Source organism: Pangasianodon hypophthalmus, chromosome 25, assembly GCF_027358585.1.
Source record: "Pangasianodon hypophthalmus isolate fPanHyp1 chromosome 25, fPanHyp1.pri, whole genome shotgun sequence".
Lineage (NCBI taxonomy): Eukaryota > Metazoa > Chordata > Actinopteri > Siluriformes > Pangasiidae > Pangasianodon > Pangasianodon hypophthalmus.
In genome coordinates this window covers 10537759-10553441 of record NC_069734.1, presented here as the reverse complement: position 1 = coordinate 10553441, position 15683 = coordinate 10537759, and the positions used below count along the sequence as shown (strand labels likewise).

The 15683-nt window shown below is 38.4% G+C and overlaps 1 protein-coding gene across 4 annotated transcripts in view; it reads left to right on the top strand.

Moving 5' to 3' along the window:
- The first annotated feature begins 5049 nt into the window (after positions 1-5049).
- tp53bp1 (tumor protein p53 binding protein, 1) overlaps positions 5050-15683 on the top strand; it is a 21806-nt gene continuing 11172 nt past the window's right edge. For 2 of the 4 annotated variants that reach the window (XM_053229441.1, XM_053229439.1), the window contains exons 1-14: positions 7977-8133; positions 8631-8836; positions 8945-9026; positions 9106-9187; positions 9268-9329; positions 9454-9600; positions 9689-9743; positions 9846-10012; positions 11444-11576; positions 11701-11795; positions 11890-12074; positions 12928-14155; positions 15090-15206; positions 15354-15554. In XM_053229441.1, the coding sequence (XP_053085416.1) occupies positions 8657-8836; positions 8945-9026; positions 9106-9187; positions 9268-9329; positions 9454-9600; positions 9689-9743; positions 9846-10012; positions 11444-11576; positions 11701-11795; positions 11890-12074; positions 12928-14155; positions 15090-15206; positions 15354-15554 (2734 nt within the window). In that variant the 5' untranslated portion in view covers positions 7977-8133; positions 8631-8656. Of the gene's footprint in view, positions 5203-7976; positions 8134-8534; positions 8837-8944; positions 9027-9105; positions 9188-9267; positions 9330-9453; positions 9601-9688; positions 9744-9845; positions 10013-11443; positions 11577-11700; positions 11796-11889; positions 12075-12927; positions 14156-15089; positions 15207-15353; positions 15555-15683 lie in introns of those variants that run through there. The other 2 variants (XM_053229440.1, XM_034299563.2) reach the window with 2 other exon arrangements.

Genomic DNA, 15683 nt, shown 5'->3' with positions numbered 1-15683 from the left:
CATGACAACTGCATGCAAGAGTCGACTGAGCTAGGGGCGGGGCTAATTAGAGAAGGACCAATAGGAGAGCACGCCACAAAATGAGGCTCTCTGATTGGCGGGCTGACTGTATGGCTATTTGACGTCATCAAATTAATCAGAGTACATAAATAACAATTATAAACTGCATACTGCTGTGCTGCACTGTATAGGACATGCTAGTGTGACTTACCAGGCTAATAGGTATGTTAGACGTAGATAATATAGATAAACATAGATTAATAATAAATGAAGAGAGAAAAAAACATTTTTGCTTGCTTCTGGCAAATCTTTTATTAGTCACGGTTAGTAATAGCTTTACGTTCAGGCCAATATAACACTTTTCATATTTTCAATATTGTAGTTTAATGTAAATAAGTAAGTAAGTAAGTAAATAAATAATTAAATACATAAAATACTTTCTAACATAATAATAATAATAATAATAATAATAATAATAATAATAACACTACATAGTAAATTAAAATAAATCACAGTATAGGATTAAAAATAGATAAATAAGCATATTAAGACAGTTTAAAAGAGACAGCAGTTCAAATGTATATAAAGAAATGAAAGTAATAATGTTATATGATGTGTTTCTCCTGGCCAATATTTATTTTATTATTTTATATTTCTAAAAAATCCCTGTAAAATTCTGTCATGTGAAAGGCATTACAGATTTTCTGCTGCTGTTAAATGAGGACAATTTTGAAAAAGCATGAGATTATTAAGATGTTTTCTGTGTCAGGAGCTGCTCTGTGCCAGCTAGAGCCTCAAAGGCTATCCTTGATTTAATTATTGTACGTCTTTATTTCAAAATGGCATGTAATATGTCCCGAAGGCTTTGTACTGAGTTTCCTCTTTTGTTAAAGTCATTAAGCAGTAAGTATATCTGGTAGAAAGGGTCTGTACGCAGTACCAGGTTAGAAAATCCCAAGTCTGCATAATACATGCAGATCAAAATTTTCTTCTCAAACATTAACACAAATATCTATATGTACATATTTTTCTTTATGTTTTTTAACAGATATTTTTTGTACATATGTTATTTCTTTGTTTTTCATGCATGAATGTAGCACTATGTTTCATTTAACACACATGATTTAACTCATCATTTATTTATCACCATGGGCTAAATTTGGTGTATTAGAAGAGAAGGAAACAAATCTCAGGACCATAGTTTAACACTCTGTTTTTTTTTAACAACTAAAAACACAATAGCCAGTTAATATTAACATAAATTAATGTTATGTTGTTGTATACTGTAATAAATATTTATTATTTTCTGTTAAAATAGTCATACACTACCAACAAAAGCTATATTACCAGCAAAATACAGTCTCTGAAGCGGATTTTGATTTGTGTTCTGGATAAGACATTAATTTGGAGAGCAGCAGTGTATTTCTCTACATTAATGCCTTATTAAAAGAGCAGGAAACAAATGATGGATTGATAGAATTTGGGCACTAGCAATACTTAGTCTAGAAGTATGTTGTGTTTTTCTTTGACTGTGTGCTCTGGCAGCAGCAGTCTGGACCACTTGCAACTTATGTAGGCACAGAAGAAAGGTACAATAAGGCTGTCAGATTTCTAGACAACTAAAACAAAAGAAGCTTGAGACCTCTCTGTAGCATTTGCATGTATAGTGCAGGTGCACTGAAGGAATATAAGGAACTCCTGCCCCCTGCTGGTCATCTGAGATACAGCCAACACTGAAGCTGATATATGATATGATATATCATATATTATTATCTATATTGTTATCTATGATGACTCAAGGGTGTAGTGAGAGTGCAGTTAAGTAACACTGGCAAATCTGTTTACTTTAGTTAAGTATTTGTTAAAAGTGAGGCAGAATCCCAGGTGAAACACAGTGAGAGCGCATGCGCAGTGGTGCACTGAGGCTGTTCTGAGTGAGGGGGCGGAGCAGAGCAGGATGACAGTGTGGAAAGCTGCAGCGTCACATTAGCTATGTTGCTCCATAATTACTTACCAGAGCTACATATTCATAGTGCTATTATCATTTTAAAAATATATTAAAAAAAAAAAAAATGAAGGTTATATTATGTGTAATATCTGGGAAGGGGAAGAAGGTACATTTAAGAGGTGGTGTAACTAGCTAGCTAAGTTATGTAGTTATTAGTCTCTTTTTTCTAGTCAAATTTGCTGAGGTTTTAAAGTAGCTATTGTATGTTTTCTGTTAAAGTGTTAAATTACATTAAGAACAGGCATCTTCTAGCTAGACAGTTATTCTCATACCAACCAATGATATCTCAACAATATTGTAGGTTGATCTTTGGTGACAGAAGCCTCCAGTGGAAGCCTGAACTCACAGGATAGTTTGGTTCAGAGCTTCCAAGCATATTAGCATTTTTGTTGCATATGTTTCTGTTAATTAGTTCTTTTTTCTCATTACCAGTTTTCTTCATATATGAATTTTGTGGTGTAGCAAGTGATCTATATGATGAAGCTTAAGTCTGAACACATTTTACATTGTCCTTACCAATGGTGTTTTGTGTTCCAAGCTGCCAGTTCAGTCTGTTAGGCCATGATGATAATAATAAGGCCATTCAATAGTTACAGGCAGCTTAGTGGTCGTTCTTTTAAAAAAAAAAATTGGCGTATGACCATGTAACCTTCAAAGTTTATTACCTGAACATATTTATGTAACAAATAAACCACCAATGCTGCCTTTGTTTGTTGTAGCAACTTGCACATTTCATTCAGCTTACTTAAAATTTTAAGGCATGTTTCCTAACTGGATTCAGCTCAATCACTGCTCCTCTCACATCCCTACTGAAAGGGTGCACGTGCAAACTAGCGTGAGATTTACTTGCTGAGCCAGCTTTCAAAAAACTATTCACCACTGCTCCCATCCTGGAGCATTCTGACCTGATGCTTCCTTTTATTGTTGATGTTGATGACTCAGAGACAGGAGCAGGAGCATTGTATCCCAGTGACAGGGACAAACCCCGAAGCTCCATCTAGTAGCATTATTCTCCAAGTAACACAAGCTGAATGCAACTGTGATATCGAGAACAGAGAGCTCTTGGCTGTAAAGCCACACTAGGAGGAATGATGCCACTGGCTCGAGGCAGCTAAGCAACCTTTTGTGATTTTTACGGATCACCACAATCTTGTATGAGCCAGCATCCAAGAATACAGCAGCAAATGCTCTTTAATGCATACACTCTGATATCTTCCAAGAGGAGACCCCAGAATCCATAAATCCTGAATCATGCAATATAGACCAAGAAATAGTCCACCAACGGGAGAGTCATCCCACACTTCTGCAATGCCCAGCCACAAAAACTTATATGCCACCACAAGCTCATAACTTGTGTGCATTCATTCTCAACCACAGGCCATGCAGGGGAGCATGTTTAAGTCCTGATACCTTGTACCCAAGGCTGCGGGTAAGCTCCTTCCTCTGCCCATTCCCCAACATCCATGGTCACACCTAGCAATGGATTTTCTTCCTGATCTGGTACATTTTCCTAGTAAAACCACAATACAATTATTTTTGATCAATTTCAAAAATACTTGCTTAAGACATAGTTGCAGGACATTGTTGCACGGATACACTGGCTTCTTCAAAATCTTGCAACTTACGTTCAATACCACATATCCCCTTCCTTCCATGTTTCCATGCTTCCTGGTCCCTTGAATGAAGAAACCCCAGCCACTAATTTTCCAAGATCCTTAGCCAGTTAACAAACTACAGACCACATCGCCTGATTCGTTATTTGACTTGTATCCCCTTATCTCCTGATTCCCCCCAAAATAGAAAAAGAGTAACATATTTGCAGATTAGGTGTCATTTGTATCTTAAACATTGTTGCTGCCATCAACCCTTATGTCAGCTATGCTACTAAGACATTTGTGAATAATGTCATAAAAACAGAAAATGGCATGAAATGAATAAACTATCATTAGAGGAATGGGGGATCAATTACATATTCCATCTATCCATCCATTCTCCATACTGCTTATCCTACACAGGGTCGCATGAGGAGCCTGAAGCCTATCCTAGGGAACTTGGGGCAGAAGGCGGAGGACCCACGGGATGGGGTGCCAACCCATCACAGGGCACAATCACGCACACACTCACACACTACGGACAATTTGGAAATCCCAGTCAGCCTACAATGCATGTCTTTGGACTGGGGAGGAAACCCCTGAAGCAATGGGGAGAACATGCAAGCTCTGTGCAAACAGGGTGGAGGAGGTGCGAGGCAAACGTGCTAACCACTAAGACACTGTTCCCCCCTCAATAACAATAAGAAAATCATTTATATTAGAGCAGCTGCCATAAAGGAACAAACTTTTAAGGTTATCACCATCAATGTGATAGGTGATTGAGAAGAAATGTGTATAGTTATTTACTGAATTTAATTAATTGATTAAATTAATTAATACAGTAATAAGTTACACTTAGTTTGTAAGACACTGGATTCAGTATCAAATAATTGTGTGAAACTCCCATGGCTTATGTTATGAAAAATAGAATATAACCCATGTGATAGGCTACAAGTGCCAGAGACAGGTCAATATGTTTATCTCAAACCTATTTTATAATTTAAAAAAGTAAAAAAAAAAGTTAATTTATAAAAAAAAAAACAAAAAAAAACACAACTTACTAAGTAAAAAAGGCACCCATTCTGTAAAATGAACCAGCTCTTTATTTATGTGTGTTGGATTACCTTCACACTTGAACCAGATCTTTTTTTTTTCGCGAATCGATTCGCGATGAATCACTAAGGAACCGATTCTTTCAAGAATCACTTATCAGTATACAAAGAGTGAGATGAGCACACAAAAAAAGCAAAAACAAAAAACAAATGCCCAGTGTTGCTGCTGATGCTGCCGCTGTTTTACAAGCCTCACTGCCATTTCCTGTTACATCACAGTGTAGATTTTTTACTGCAATACTGCATTTATGCTTATACTGTATGTGCAATGTGCACTGGACTATAGTAGCTTGCCTCCATATGGTTTAACGGTAAAAAGCTCCGCCTGTGCTCTGCGTCTTTAAGTGACACCAGTGGAACCATTAACACACCCCATTATCTGCCAGGGAAGAGAGGGCACATCTGAGCACATCAATGCAATTTCTTCCTCATCATTTATGGAAACGAAGCGCGCACGTTTTGCGTAGGCTAGAAGAATTTCTCCACTCAGGTAACAGATGAATATTTGTAAAGCTTTACGCCATGAATGAGGTCATTTTTTGTGCACGAGGCTTGATGACAGATTGCTCTTTAATATGGGTGTATTATAGATAGACAGGAACCGAGGTGTTTTTTTTTCCGCCTGTTTTTGCTTTCCTAGGTAATAATTTATTGCTACAGTCACTGCGCATATATATGGAATATTTATTACCTTGAGAGAGACTACAAATGAGATTATAGGCATGAATTTGTTGGCTTTAGGTTAACATGCCTGACAGGGACTAAAAGAAGCTGCAGGTCTCTACTGCACTAACTGCATGGTAGGTTTGTCATATTTCAGTAAAATACATTTCAGAAATACACTGATGTTAATCATGATGTCAACTCCATGGCATATGACATATGGTTGCAGACCTAGAAAGGGCAGCCAATGAAATACAGTTTCAGTTACTATCGTCATGATCAATGACGTAATCTTTAAATCTCAGAAATTCACTCACATACTTGGATGCAGGACATATTGACTGTAGATAGAGTCCCATATTTGTTACACAATAAAAATGTCCAGTGTTAATAGTTACACTATACTTGACTAGATTGAAATGTCCAGTGTCCAGGCATTCAGCACTGTAGGTGTTCAACATTGGGCTTTTTCTTATGTAGACTCGAGTTATAGGCCACAATTCTTATGGGTTTTAAAGTTGGTATTAGTCTATTTGCACTAATCTAACCGAGCTAGACACTAAACATAGCTCATTGTGATTTCTGGGATCTGATTCTATGGTCTGATTTGCAAAAGCAAATCCACTGGACATCAGCCATCGAACTTGAAAGTCAGAACTATTAGACATAGCAACAAGTTTCCAGAAATATGCATCCCTTTCTGTCAATATTCTGCAAACGAGCCTGCTGAGTTTGAAAACTGTCCAGATCTGATCTGTAGGCTATTACAAGATAGCAGATAACACAAAACAATCAGTCTGACTTCTGTCCATATGCTATGGAGTTCAATAGTATTCTGTATTCATAAACTACCTAAAGTAACCAAAAAAAGAGGAAAAAAAAGGAACAAAACAGGAATGCTAATGTAAAAAGAGTAAAATAGTGCATAAATGTCCCACGGAATACAAATCATGCTCAGTTCTTGACTCAAGGCTCTATTCTTCACTCATCAGCGATCACACCAGGTAACACGAATGCTCAAACTTACATGCTTACCTGCATAAAGTCTATGTTGCATAAGATCTATAAAATTTATTAAACACACTGAAAAATAAAAGCAGTGAATGGGTTTATGTTATATACAGTAGGATAAAACATAGTCTCAAGAAAAAATAAGAAAGGTGAGAATATAACTCTGTAAGAGCATGGAGAAAATGGTTCTATCAGTTCTTAAAAAAGTTCAGATGAAAGTCATAATTTAGACCAAAAGGGAGCAAATGTTCATTTTGCAATACAGTGGATATAAAGTCTACACACCTGTGTTAAAAAGGCAGGTTTTTGTGATGTGAAAAATGAAACCTTGATAAATTAAAAAACAAGACGATTTGAAGAAAATCCTACCGAAACAGCTGGTCTTTATTTGGGATTAATCAGAATTATTTCACTGATGACAGCTGTATGATAATTACTTTTGAACATGAGATTGAAGGTGATTGGTTCATTCTGAACACAGTCACATCCCCACTTATAAAAGGGTGTGCACAGTTATGCAACCAGGTTACTGTAACTTTTTTATTTTTCCTGTTTTTCCCTAACATGTTTGATTGTTTTTCACTTATTTTTTATACGTTATAATTTCATATTGAGGGTGGAAATATTTCTGACATTATTTTTAATTTTTTTTACATCACAAAAACTTGCCATTTTAACAGGAGTGTGTAAACTTTTTATATCCACTGTACATCAACCTCTAGCTGGTCAAGAGCAGTGAATTGTAAAGATGCTGAAGATCCATGATTGGCCTCAGAGTGCTGCTTTCCTCTTTTCTACTTTATCCAATCATAATCTGATTTAGCTGTGTGAGGGTGTGTAAAATATTTTACACATGTTGTATTGTTCCACTGATTGCAAACTGCCACATCTGTAGTTTTCTCCGACTTCAGACAAATAACAAGAAGAGGCATTTTGGTACATTTTGGGTTATGCAAAATATGCCAGTGTTTACTGATGATACTGTGTAGTCCATCTTAGTCCTTGTTTTGTTCTGTTGTGGTGATAGCAGATTTGTTGTTGCTACCTTTAAAATGAGTGAGAGCCGATAGCTCTCTAAAGCACACAGGATATGAGCAAATGTAATGGCAGCATTAAAATTAATGACTTCCTATGTATGTTATTTCATATGTATAGTTGCAAAACAGGAAAGTAAAATAAATGTAAAACATTTTAGTGGATGATGATCCTGATTTCAGGCAAACCGGTGCAATTTAATAAGCTATTCTAAAATTAAAAGCTTAAAATTAATATGGAATTGTACGTGTTGTAACTATTTCTTACAAATGTCTGAAATTCTCATGGTGATTGGGAGTTATTTCTTTGTGTTTTATTGCTATTTATAGGTTAGTTTTTAGGATTTTTTTGCGATAAATAAAAACAACAACAACAAAAAAAGAAATACAGGACAGAGAACCCCACCCATTAAATATTAAGCCAATCAACGGTGTAGTTGTGGTTGTTGTAAGGCGGGCTTAGTGGGTTTTCTAATGAATGATTGGGTTTCCTCCCAGAGTTCAGCCAATCACTGGTCGTGCTCTGCTGCTACTAGAGGGATTTTATCCAATCACCTGTTTCCTTTTCTGGCCTTTTGCCGCTGAACTGCAGCGGGGTGAGCGGAGAGGGAGAGCTGGCCAGGAAAACAGCGCGCACTGGTTTCTTTATGTTTTGTTGCACTAATGTGTATGGATTCAGTTCAGGATGCTTAAAAGCAACAAACTTAGCAAAGGTACACTTTTTGGATTGTTTATTTAATAGATGGAGGAGTTTTGCCTAGCAGTACATTTCTGCGTGATGGTTAGCATTAGCTGGCTAGCTGAGTTCAGTCTGTAGTGGTAATATTTGGGAAAACTATGTTAATTATTTCACTGCTCTTATCTGATTAAATAACAGTCATGGGCAATGCACTGATTGCACTGTATTCGTGTGTTTTTGAGTAGTTTGGTACAGAGACACCAGTCTGAGCTAAAGCAATAGTTCATGTTGTTGTGTTTTGGATTGCTCTTTATTTCTAAGGGTTATTTTTATTTCAGATATTTATAATCTATACTCCATTATTTAAAATGTGATTATTTGCAATGTGTTAGATCTTTCAGAAGCTGATACTACACGTATGTTTTGTGTTTATAGACCCGGGCCCTGGGTCTTACTACACCACGTGACTGATCCACATGGTGCCCCGCCCACTGTCCCCTCACTCCACTGTGCTTAACTCTCTACATGCAGTTGCCTGCTGACCCTGATGCTGCCACATGGATCCAGGTGGAAGTGATCTGGAGTCGAGTCTGCCTCAGACTGAGAACCCCTGCCTTATCGTCGAAGACTCCCAGCCTGACAGTGTGGCCTTGGAGGACGACCCCGATAGCAGTTACCGTGCCCTGCTCTCCCGCCGCCTCTCCAACCTCCAGCCCACCTCCCACAGCCCGGTGCTGGTGAGATCTCCCACGAACCCCACCACTGCATTCTTAGCCTTAAACTGTTGTTCAGTGTAGTTCATTTAAGATGTTCTGCTACTTTGTGTTTGTGTTTTGTTTGTCCAGGAACTGATCGCTTCTCCTTCTAAAGGCAGATGCACTGAAGGTGACTGCCAGACTGAAAAGAGTAATAGTGTAATAGAGGCCGGTATGTGGGTGTTAATCTGTCTTTGGAATTGCAATGTATCATTTTAACATAGTTTACAGTCTTTTTTTTTCCCTTTTAGACCATTTTCCGACTAATCTGAGTTCAGCAGCTGCAGAGCATAGTCAAGTATTTGAAGTTTGCTCCCTTCCTAAAACAAAAAGGTATTTCAAGAGAATTGCTTGGAATTAAACCTGTTTTTTTCTGCTCCAATGCTACAATCTTAATGTTATTCTTTGTACAGAAGTAACCAAGAGGACATGGAGTCTGGAGCTGATTCCACCACTCACTGTGCACAAACAGAAGGTGAGTTTTAAAAAATTAATAATAATATTATAGTGATTGGTATTGTGATGGACTGAGCAAAGTTCTGTTTTTCTCTCTCTCTCTGTGTGTGTGTGTGTGTGTGTGTGTGTTCGTGTTCGTTCAGAGGGAATGTCTCAGTTTGGCCTCCTGGAGCTGTCGGAAAGTCAGGGATTAAATATCGAGGCACAAAATATAGAGAGTGGTGATGAGGATGTAGAGGTGACACCTGCCAACCTCCGGCCAGCAGACAGCCAGAAAACAGCCAATCAAAGTAAATCTAACTCTCCAGCACATATGTTACACCACTTCATCCTTTAACTCTACTGACATTCTCATCTCCCTTTTTCTGTGCTCTTCAGCTGGATTGAAAAGCTCTTCTACGGCATCAGACAGTCAAGATGAGAGATTTAGAAGGTAAGCTGCTGATCAGAAATACATGGAGTTAATTTTTTGATACTAGTTTGTTGTGTTTAAGGTTCTCTCTCTCTCTCTCTCTCTCTCTCTCTCTCTCTCTAGGCCTGAGGTGAGCTCCAGCAGTGCCTTGGTTCCTCCAAGAAGAGAAGGCAGAGAACTGAGTGTCCAGGCCATACTCCACTCTCAGGTCTCTGAGTCTGTAGAGGATGAGGATGAGGATGAGGAAATTATGTCATCCCAGGGTGATCTGTTTGACGGAGAGAGGAATGGTGAGAACTGATAAGACGTCTTTCTGACATAAATAATTTGTCTTGCCAGTACATTGATTAGTCCATGACAAAAAGAAAAAGGAATCGCCTGGATCAAAAAATGTCAGTTTTAGTGGTAACTGTGGTTCTAAACTTGCTAGGTTCTTGAATATAGTATGTTTAGTTAGGGCTGCTAGGACTGCTGAATTCCTGTATGTGTGTACAATATAATTTAAATATATTTTAATGACTTAAATGCCATAGTATTCCAGTACCATGTGTATTTTGTTGTCATACTGACAGACATAGGGAACAGTAGCAGTAGCACTCCAGTATCTTATCATAAAGAAGATGAGAAATGTCATTGTCTTAAGTAAAAAAATCACAGAGAAGCAATATTATATACAGTGGGGTTCAAAAGTCTGAGACCACATTAAAAATCTGTGATTTTTTTTTTTATTTAAAACTGGAAATAAATGTTGAATTTTGAAATAATTAAAACAAAGAGAATAAATGTTCAATATCGTGAATGTTTCATATTCAATATTGTGCACTATTTCTACGTCCCTATTTAAATGTAAGCAAATGTGTGATATTGAGCGTATTAACTGCTTTATACAAAAGGTCAACAATTAATATAAATAAATAAATAACAATAAAATCTCTTCTATTGAAGCTTGTGTTCAGAAGACACTGTGATGGATTTGATCTAAAATGGATCATAAGGTCCATGCCAGCTCGAGTGCACACTGTCATTAAAGCAACAAGCGGACATACCAAATACTAAGAAACTCTGAAATTCACGTAAATATTTCAAAGATTCTACTTTTCACTCAGGTTGTTGTGAGTAATATAATTTGTAATGAAAATTGTTGCATTAAATAACACAGAGAATGCAAAATAGTAACATTATCACTAGTGATCTCAGACTTTTGGACCCCACTGTATTTTTAGACAATTTATTGTTTTAATTATTTTTTTCCCCTATTGGTTTAAATTTTACATTTCTTAGGTGATACGAGATTCTTCGATACATCTTCACACAAGAACACATTATTATTATTTTTTTAAGCACACAGTGCCAGCACACAGTTGGCAGAGTCCCAAGTCACTTCCTATTCACAATATAAGCTAACTACATAGGGTAAAATATAATGGTGTAGTGGATCCTATATAGAGCACTATATGCATGCTTACTGAAAAATAAGTACTCTAATGTATCATATTTAGGACCCATACAGATTTATACTAACTAGACTATAAAAATATGAGTAAATAAAGTATGAAATAAATGACAGTAGTATTTATTCAGATACTTTGTTCTACACCAGCCAGCGAGGTTCATTTGGCAATAAATTTCAGTTGACCTAGTATGCATCTTCATCGACATGTGCTTTTTAGCATGCACATATTTCATACTGTCTTTTATTAATTATAATTTTTGTTTCCCAGGCTCTAAGGTCGACAGTACAGTAGCAGAGCTTGAGAATCAGCAGCAGCAGGATCCAACGTGCACTCCTGCTCACAGCCTCCGCCTGCTGCATCTGTCTGGCCAAGGAACGCTGGTGCAGGAGAGCCTGTCACAGTAAGATAAACTCAAACTAATGCTACTAAAACTATGGTCTTCTAGTGTCTTTAAAGTATTCTCTTGAGCATAAATGATAAATACAGTGTTTACAGTAAGCGGTTCTTTTTTTCTTATGCAATAGGCAGTCTGTTGATTTTGTGGCAGCCACACAGGACAACTTAAGCCAAACACCGCTCATTGTCCCAAATTCACCCACAGGACAGGAGAATGAGCAAGGTAAGACTTCAGATATGCAGACAAGGTTTATATACAAGATATAAGATATGAGAGAGCCTGGTCTCTAATCGCTTTCCTCATAAATCTTATCCAGATTTTAACGAACCAGCAAAGGAGAACTCTGGGACCCCTAATGACCAAGCACAAAAAGGGCAGGAAGAACCAATGGATGTGGATCCTGTCCCAAAGCCCACAGTGTCAAACATAGTATCCCAGAATTCCCCCAGTTTTGCTTTGGAGAAAAGCCTGTCCTTGCCAACACAGCCTGAATTTTCACATGTAAGAATTTCAGATCAGTTAAACTCTTAATTGCAAATTTTCTATTCCTTTCCACATTGGAATCATTGGCAAACTGCTGTAGTACAATAGGAGTAAAACATGATGTGGAATACTCTCATAGAAAAATAATAAATATTGTGGTGGTGTGATTTATTTTCCCATAGCAGCACACCACCGAAGTGTTTTGTTCCTCTTATACCACAGCAATTTGCCAGTGATTGCAATTTTTAATTTATTAATGCATGTCACGTGATCCTTTTAACTGATGATGGTTACATTCAATGTTGTCGAACGTCTGCAAACTTCCTGTTAGTTTCTGTTATCACATTTGTTACAGCAGCCATAGACTGTCGTTCCCTCACCATTTTTTTCCACCTTACAGTTAATAAGACAAAAAAGCAGTTTGTCGTTTTAATGAGAAATTGGAAAGCACAAATCCTGAAGACTTTCCCATTGCAGAAAACTTCCTGACCATTACGAAGTGCTGACACTGGAGACTCCTTCCATAAACATTCAGTAAATGTCTCCATACATGCTCCAAGCATCACCATGTCAAAAATTATACATTTTGTCCGTGTTAACTAAATCTTTTTTTCAAATCCATTATTAATTTTAGATTATATGTAGCACCTGCCACACAAGTTCCTGTGAAAGAGCTGTAACTATAGTAACAATGTTAGACCAAGTTCATTGACATAAACCTATGATTTTAATTACACCTAACACTACTGTTAGAACTGCTGTAAACTAAACAACCCCGTCTAACCAACCATAATTAAGCATTCAGAAATGTTGTGGTATAAAACCTATTTCCTCTTCTCATTCTCTAACATGTGCTATTAATCCCGAATAGGATGTTTTTGTGCCTACGCCATCCTCGGAATCTGGGGTCTGCAGTCAAGATCCAGAGGCTTTGAAGAAAAAAGAAGCACCAAAAGAAAGTCCATCTACAATCCTCGATGCAGAAGCGGTCAAAACACCTGCTGGCAACCAGCCTTCTCAAGTGGCTACGTGTTTCCAGTTGGAGCTGGACAGTGAAAATAGTGTTTTTGAGAAGAAAACTCAAGCGTTCACTGTGGATGATGACAGTCAGGCCACACAGATTGAGGAAATACAGGGGCCTGTAGGAGAGGATGAGAGAGACTCAGTCGCTGTGCACCACAATGAGAAAACGGACAAAAGCAGCATGGATTGTGGCCTTAATAAAGCTGCTAATTTACAAGGGATTTCCCAGGAGCCTGCCTTGAAAACTACAGAGGATGAAGAATGTTCCTCTCAAAAGCTGTCCTTGCAGTCTTCAAGGGGGCAGAACGGGAAAATAAATGACAGCGTGGCTAAATCTCAGGAGATTCAGTGTATTTCGAACACAGTAGCCTCCCAGCAGATGGATGAAGGGGGTTTGGGTAAAGAGCTGACCTTGGGTAGTTGCTCACAAAGCAAAGAACAGGCTGGGAGACCCACTAGCACAACTTCTATTCCATCTCAGTCCCAATCCCAATCCCAATCTGTCATATTCTCTCAAAAGAATCCTCCAGGTGAAGGAGAAGGAGCTGACAGTGACCAAAGACTGAGCCAGCCCATGTCTCAAAGTCACCGACTTGACAGTATTAGCAACCCTAAGGATGTTGATGAGGAAGATGAGGACAGAAAGGAGGAAGGAGAAGTACAGAGCACTAGCAGGACAGAAGGCTCTGGATTCGGCCTGGCACTTTCGCAGAGCCAAATCAATTCTCCGGAGCCGATGGAGGATGGAGGCGAAGTCGCCCAACCTGGAGGCAGCAAGGACGAGGAGAGCCTCAGTGTTATAGTCCTGGAGGAGAGCGAGAGAGTCTCCCAGGAGCGAGAGCTCGTCGAGAGGTCACCGGTGTTCAGAAGTTCCTCACAGCCTGTCAGAGGATCCCCGAAGGAGAAATTTGAGCCTGGCAGAAAAGTGACGGGCTCCCAGCCAAACAGCTCGGGCCAGAATTTGCAGGTGGCCACTAGAGCTGGTGCCAGTAACACACAGGCTAGTGATGGAGCACCCAGTGGAGGATCACAGGACCTGAATGTGGCCAACAAAAGCCTGAGTGACAGCTCTGGAGGTAGGATTAATATAGAATTAATTTGGGGCTCAAATCATTACTCGTAATTACAAGATCCACAAGCAAAATTGTAGGCATTAACAACCTAAATGTAGCAAACAGTAAGAATTAAATCAAACTTAATTTATTAAAATAAAAACTCCCATATAATTCCATATTAAGAATTATATGGAATTATTGTTGTAACCAGCGGATTAGATTTTGGGATTGATCCAACCAGGTTCAGGGTCACAGCAAGGTCAGACATCTGAAATAGTTTTTCTTCAATAACTTCCTCCATGTTTGGAGTATATTTTAAGGGTATTTTAGACATGCAAATTAGTAACAAGAAGGATTAAACTTGTTGGCAGCAGAGACATCCTGGCGACGGCATTCACATCGAGTTGTGGTTGTTTTTGGATATTATGGGCCAGATAATGTAAATTGTACTGTTGTCAGTTGGTCCAGTTTGTATAGTGGCGCTGAACTTTTCACTCCAATTTCTAGGTGACTGATAGATATTTAAGATGTATGCTTTCTCCTAATACCCACCCATGTGTAAAAATGTGCCACAAATCACAAGAAAAGTGGAGAGAAAAAAAACAAGAGAGTAGGAAATGGTTAGTACAGTATTTTTTTTTTGAATAATCAAGTTCTTGAAGTTTATTACAGTTAAGATGATCCACATGTTACTTTTGATACTGAAGGAACATCTGTGAAACCAAAAATTAATATCTTGTTTGGTGTCCTTATTTTGTCCTAGTGGTTTGCCAGGTTTTGCACATGACTGTATTTGCATTAACTATTTTCAGATTTTAATATTTCAAATGGTGCTTCAGATCTTAATACTTTTGATACTTTTGACTTCCATTGATTAAGGGTTGAAGTAGATGCTGTGCCATCACCTCTATTTTCATTTTGGGTTTTTAATAGATCTTGCTTTTTCGCTCTGCAGATCTTCCATTCCACTTCACACTTCCCAGAGAAGGAGAGCTGATTGGGCCTGCTGCAAGCGCAACTCCTCCACACGTCAGACAGCTAAAGAACACGCCGCTCCACAGCACTCCTATCGGTGGGCGTCCCTGTTATGTGACATTCTGATAGCTGTATGCACATGATAGAAATAAATTCTGAAGGGAGACGCAGGAAATGATAGTTCTGCACATCTCTTTCTGTAACCTGCCATACCGTTGATTACAGACGTTTTTGCATGTTGCAGAAACGAGTACATTCCGTGAGCGGACGGAGGCCAACGTTACCAGGGAGACAACGATGGCGGCCAGTGAGATCTCAGTCGAGGAGAGTGGAGAGGGAGAGGAGCTGGCAGCACAGGGGGGTGATGGGAAACTGAGTCTCAGAATGAAGGTGGTGACCCCTGTAGAAGAGGGCAGCTCAGGATCTGAGCATTTCAGCCTACAAAGTAAGAACCTGCTCTCTCTTCTGTCTCTTTTATTTAATGTATCTGTCGCTTATCAAATATTAGGCCTAGATATAAAAAGCAATCAATATGAATGTAGAAATGTTCATCTCCATTCTGTAAGGATGAGAA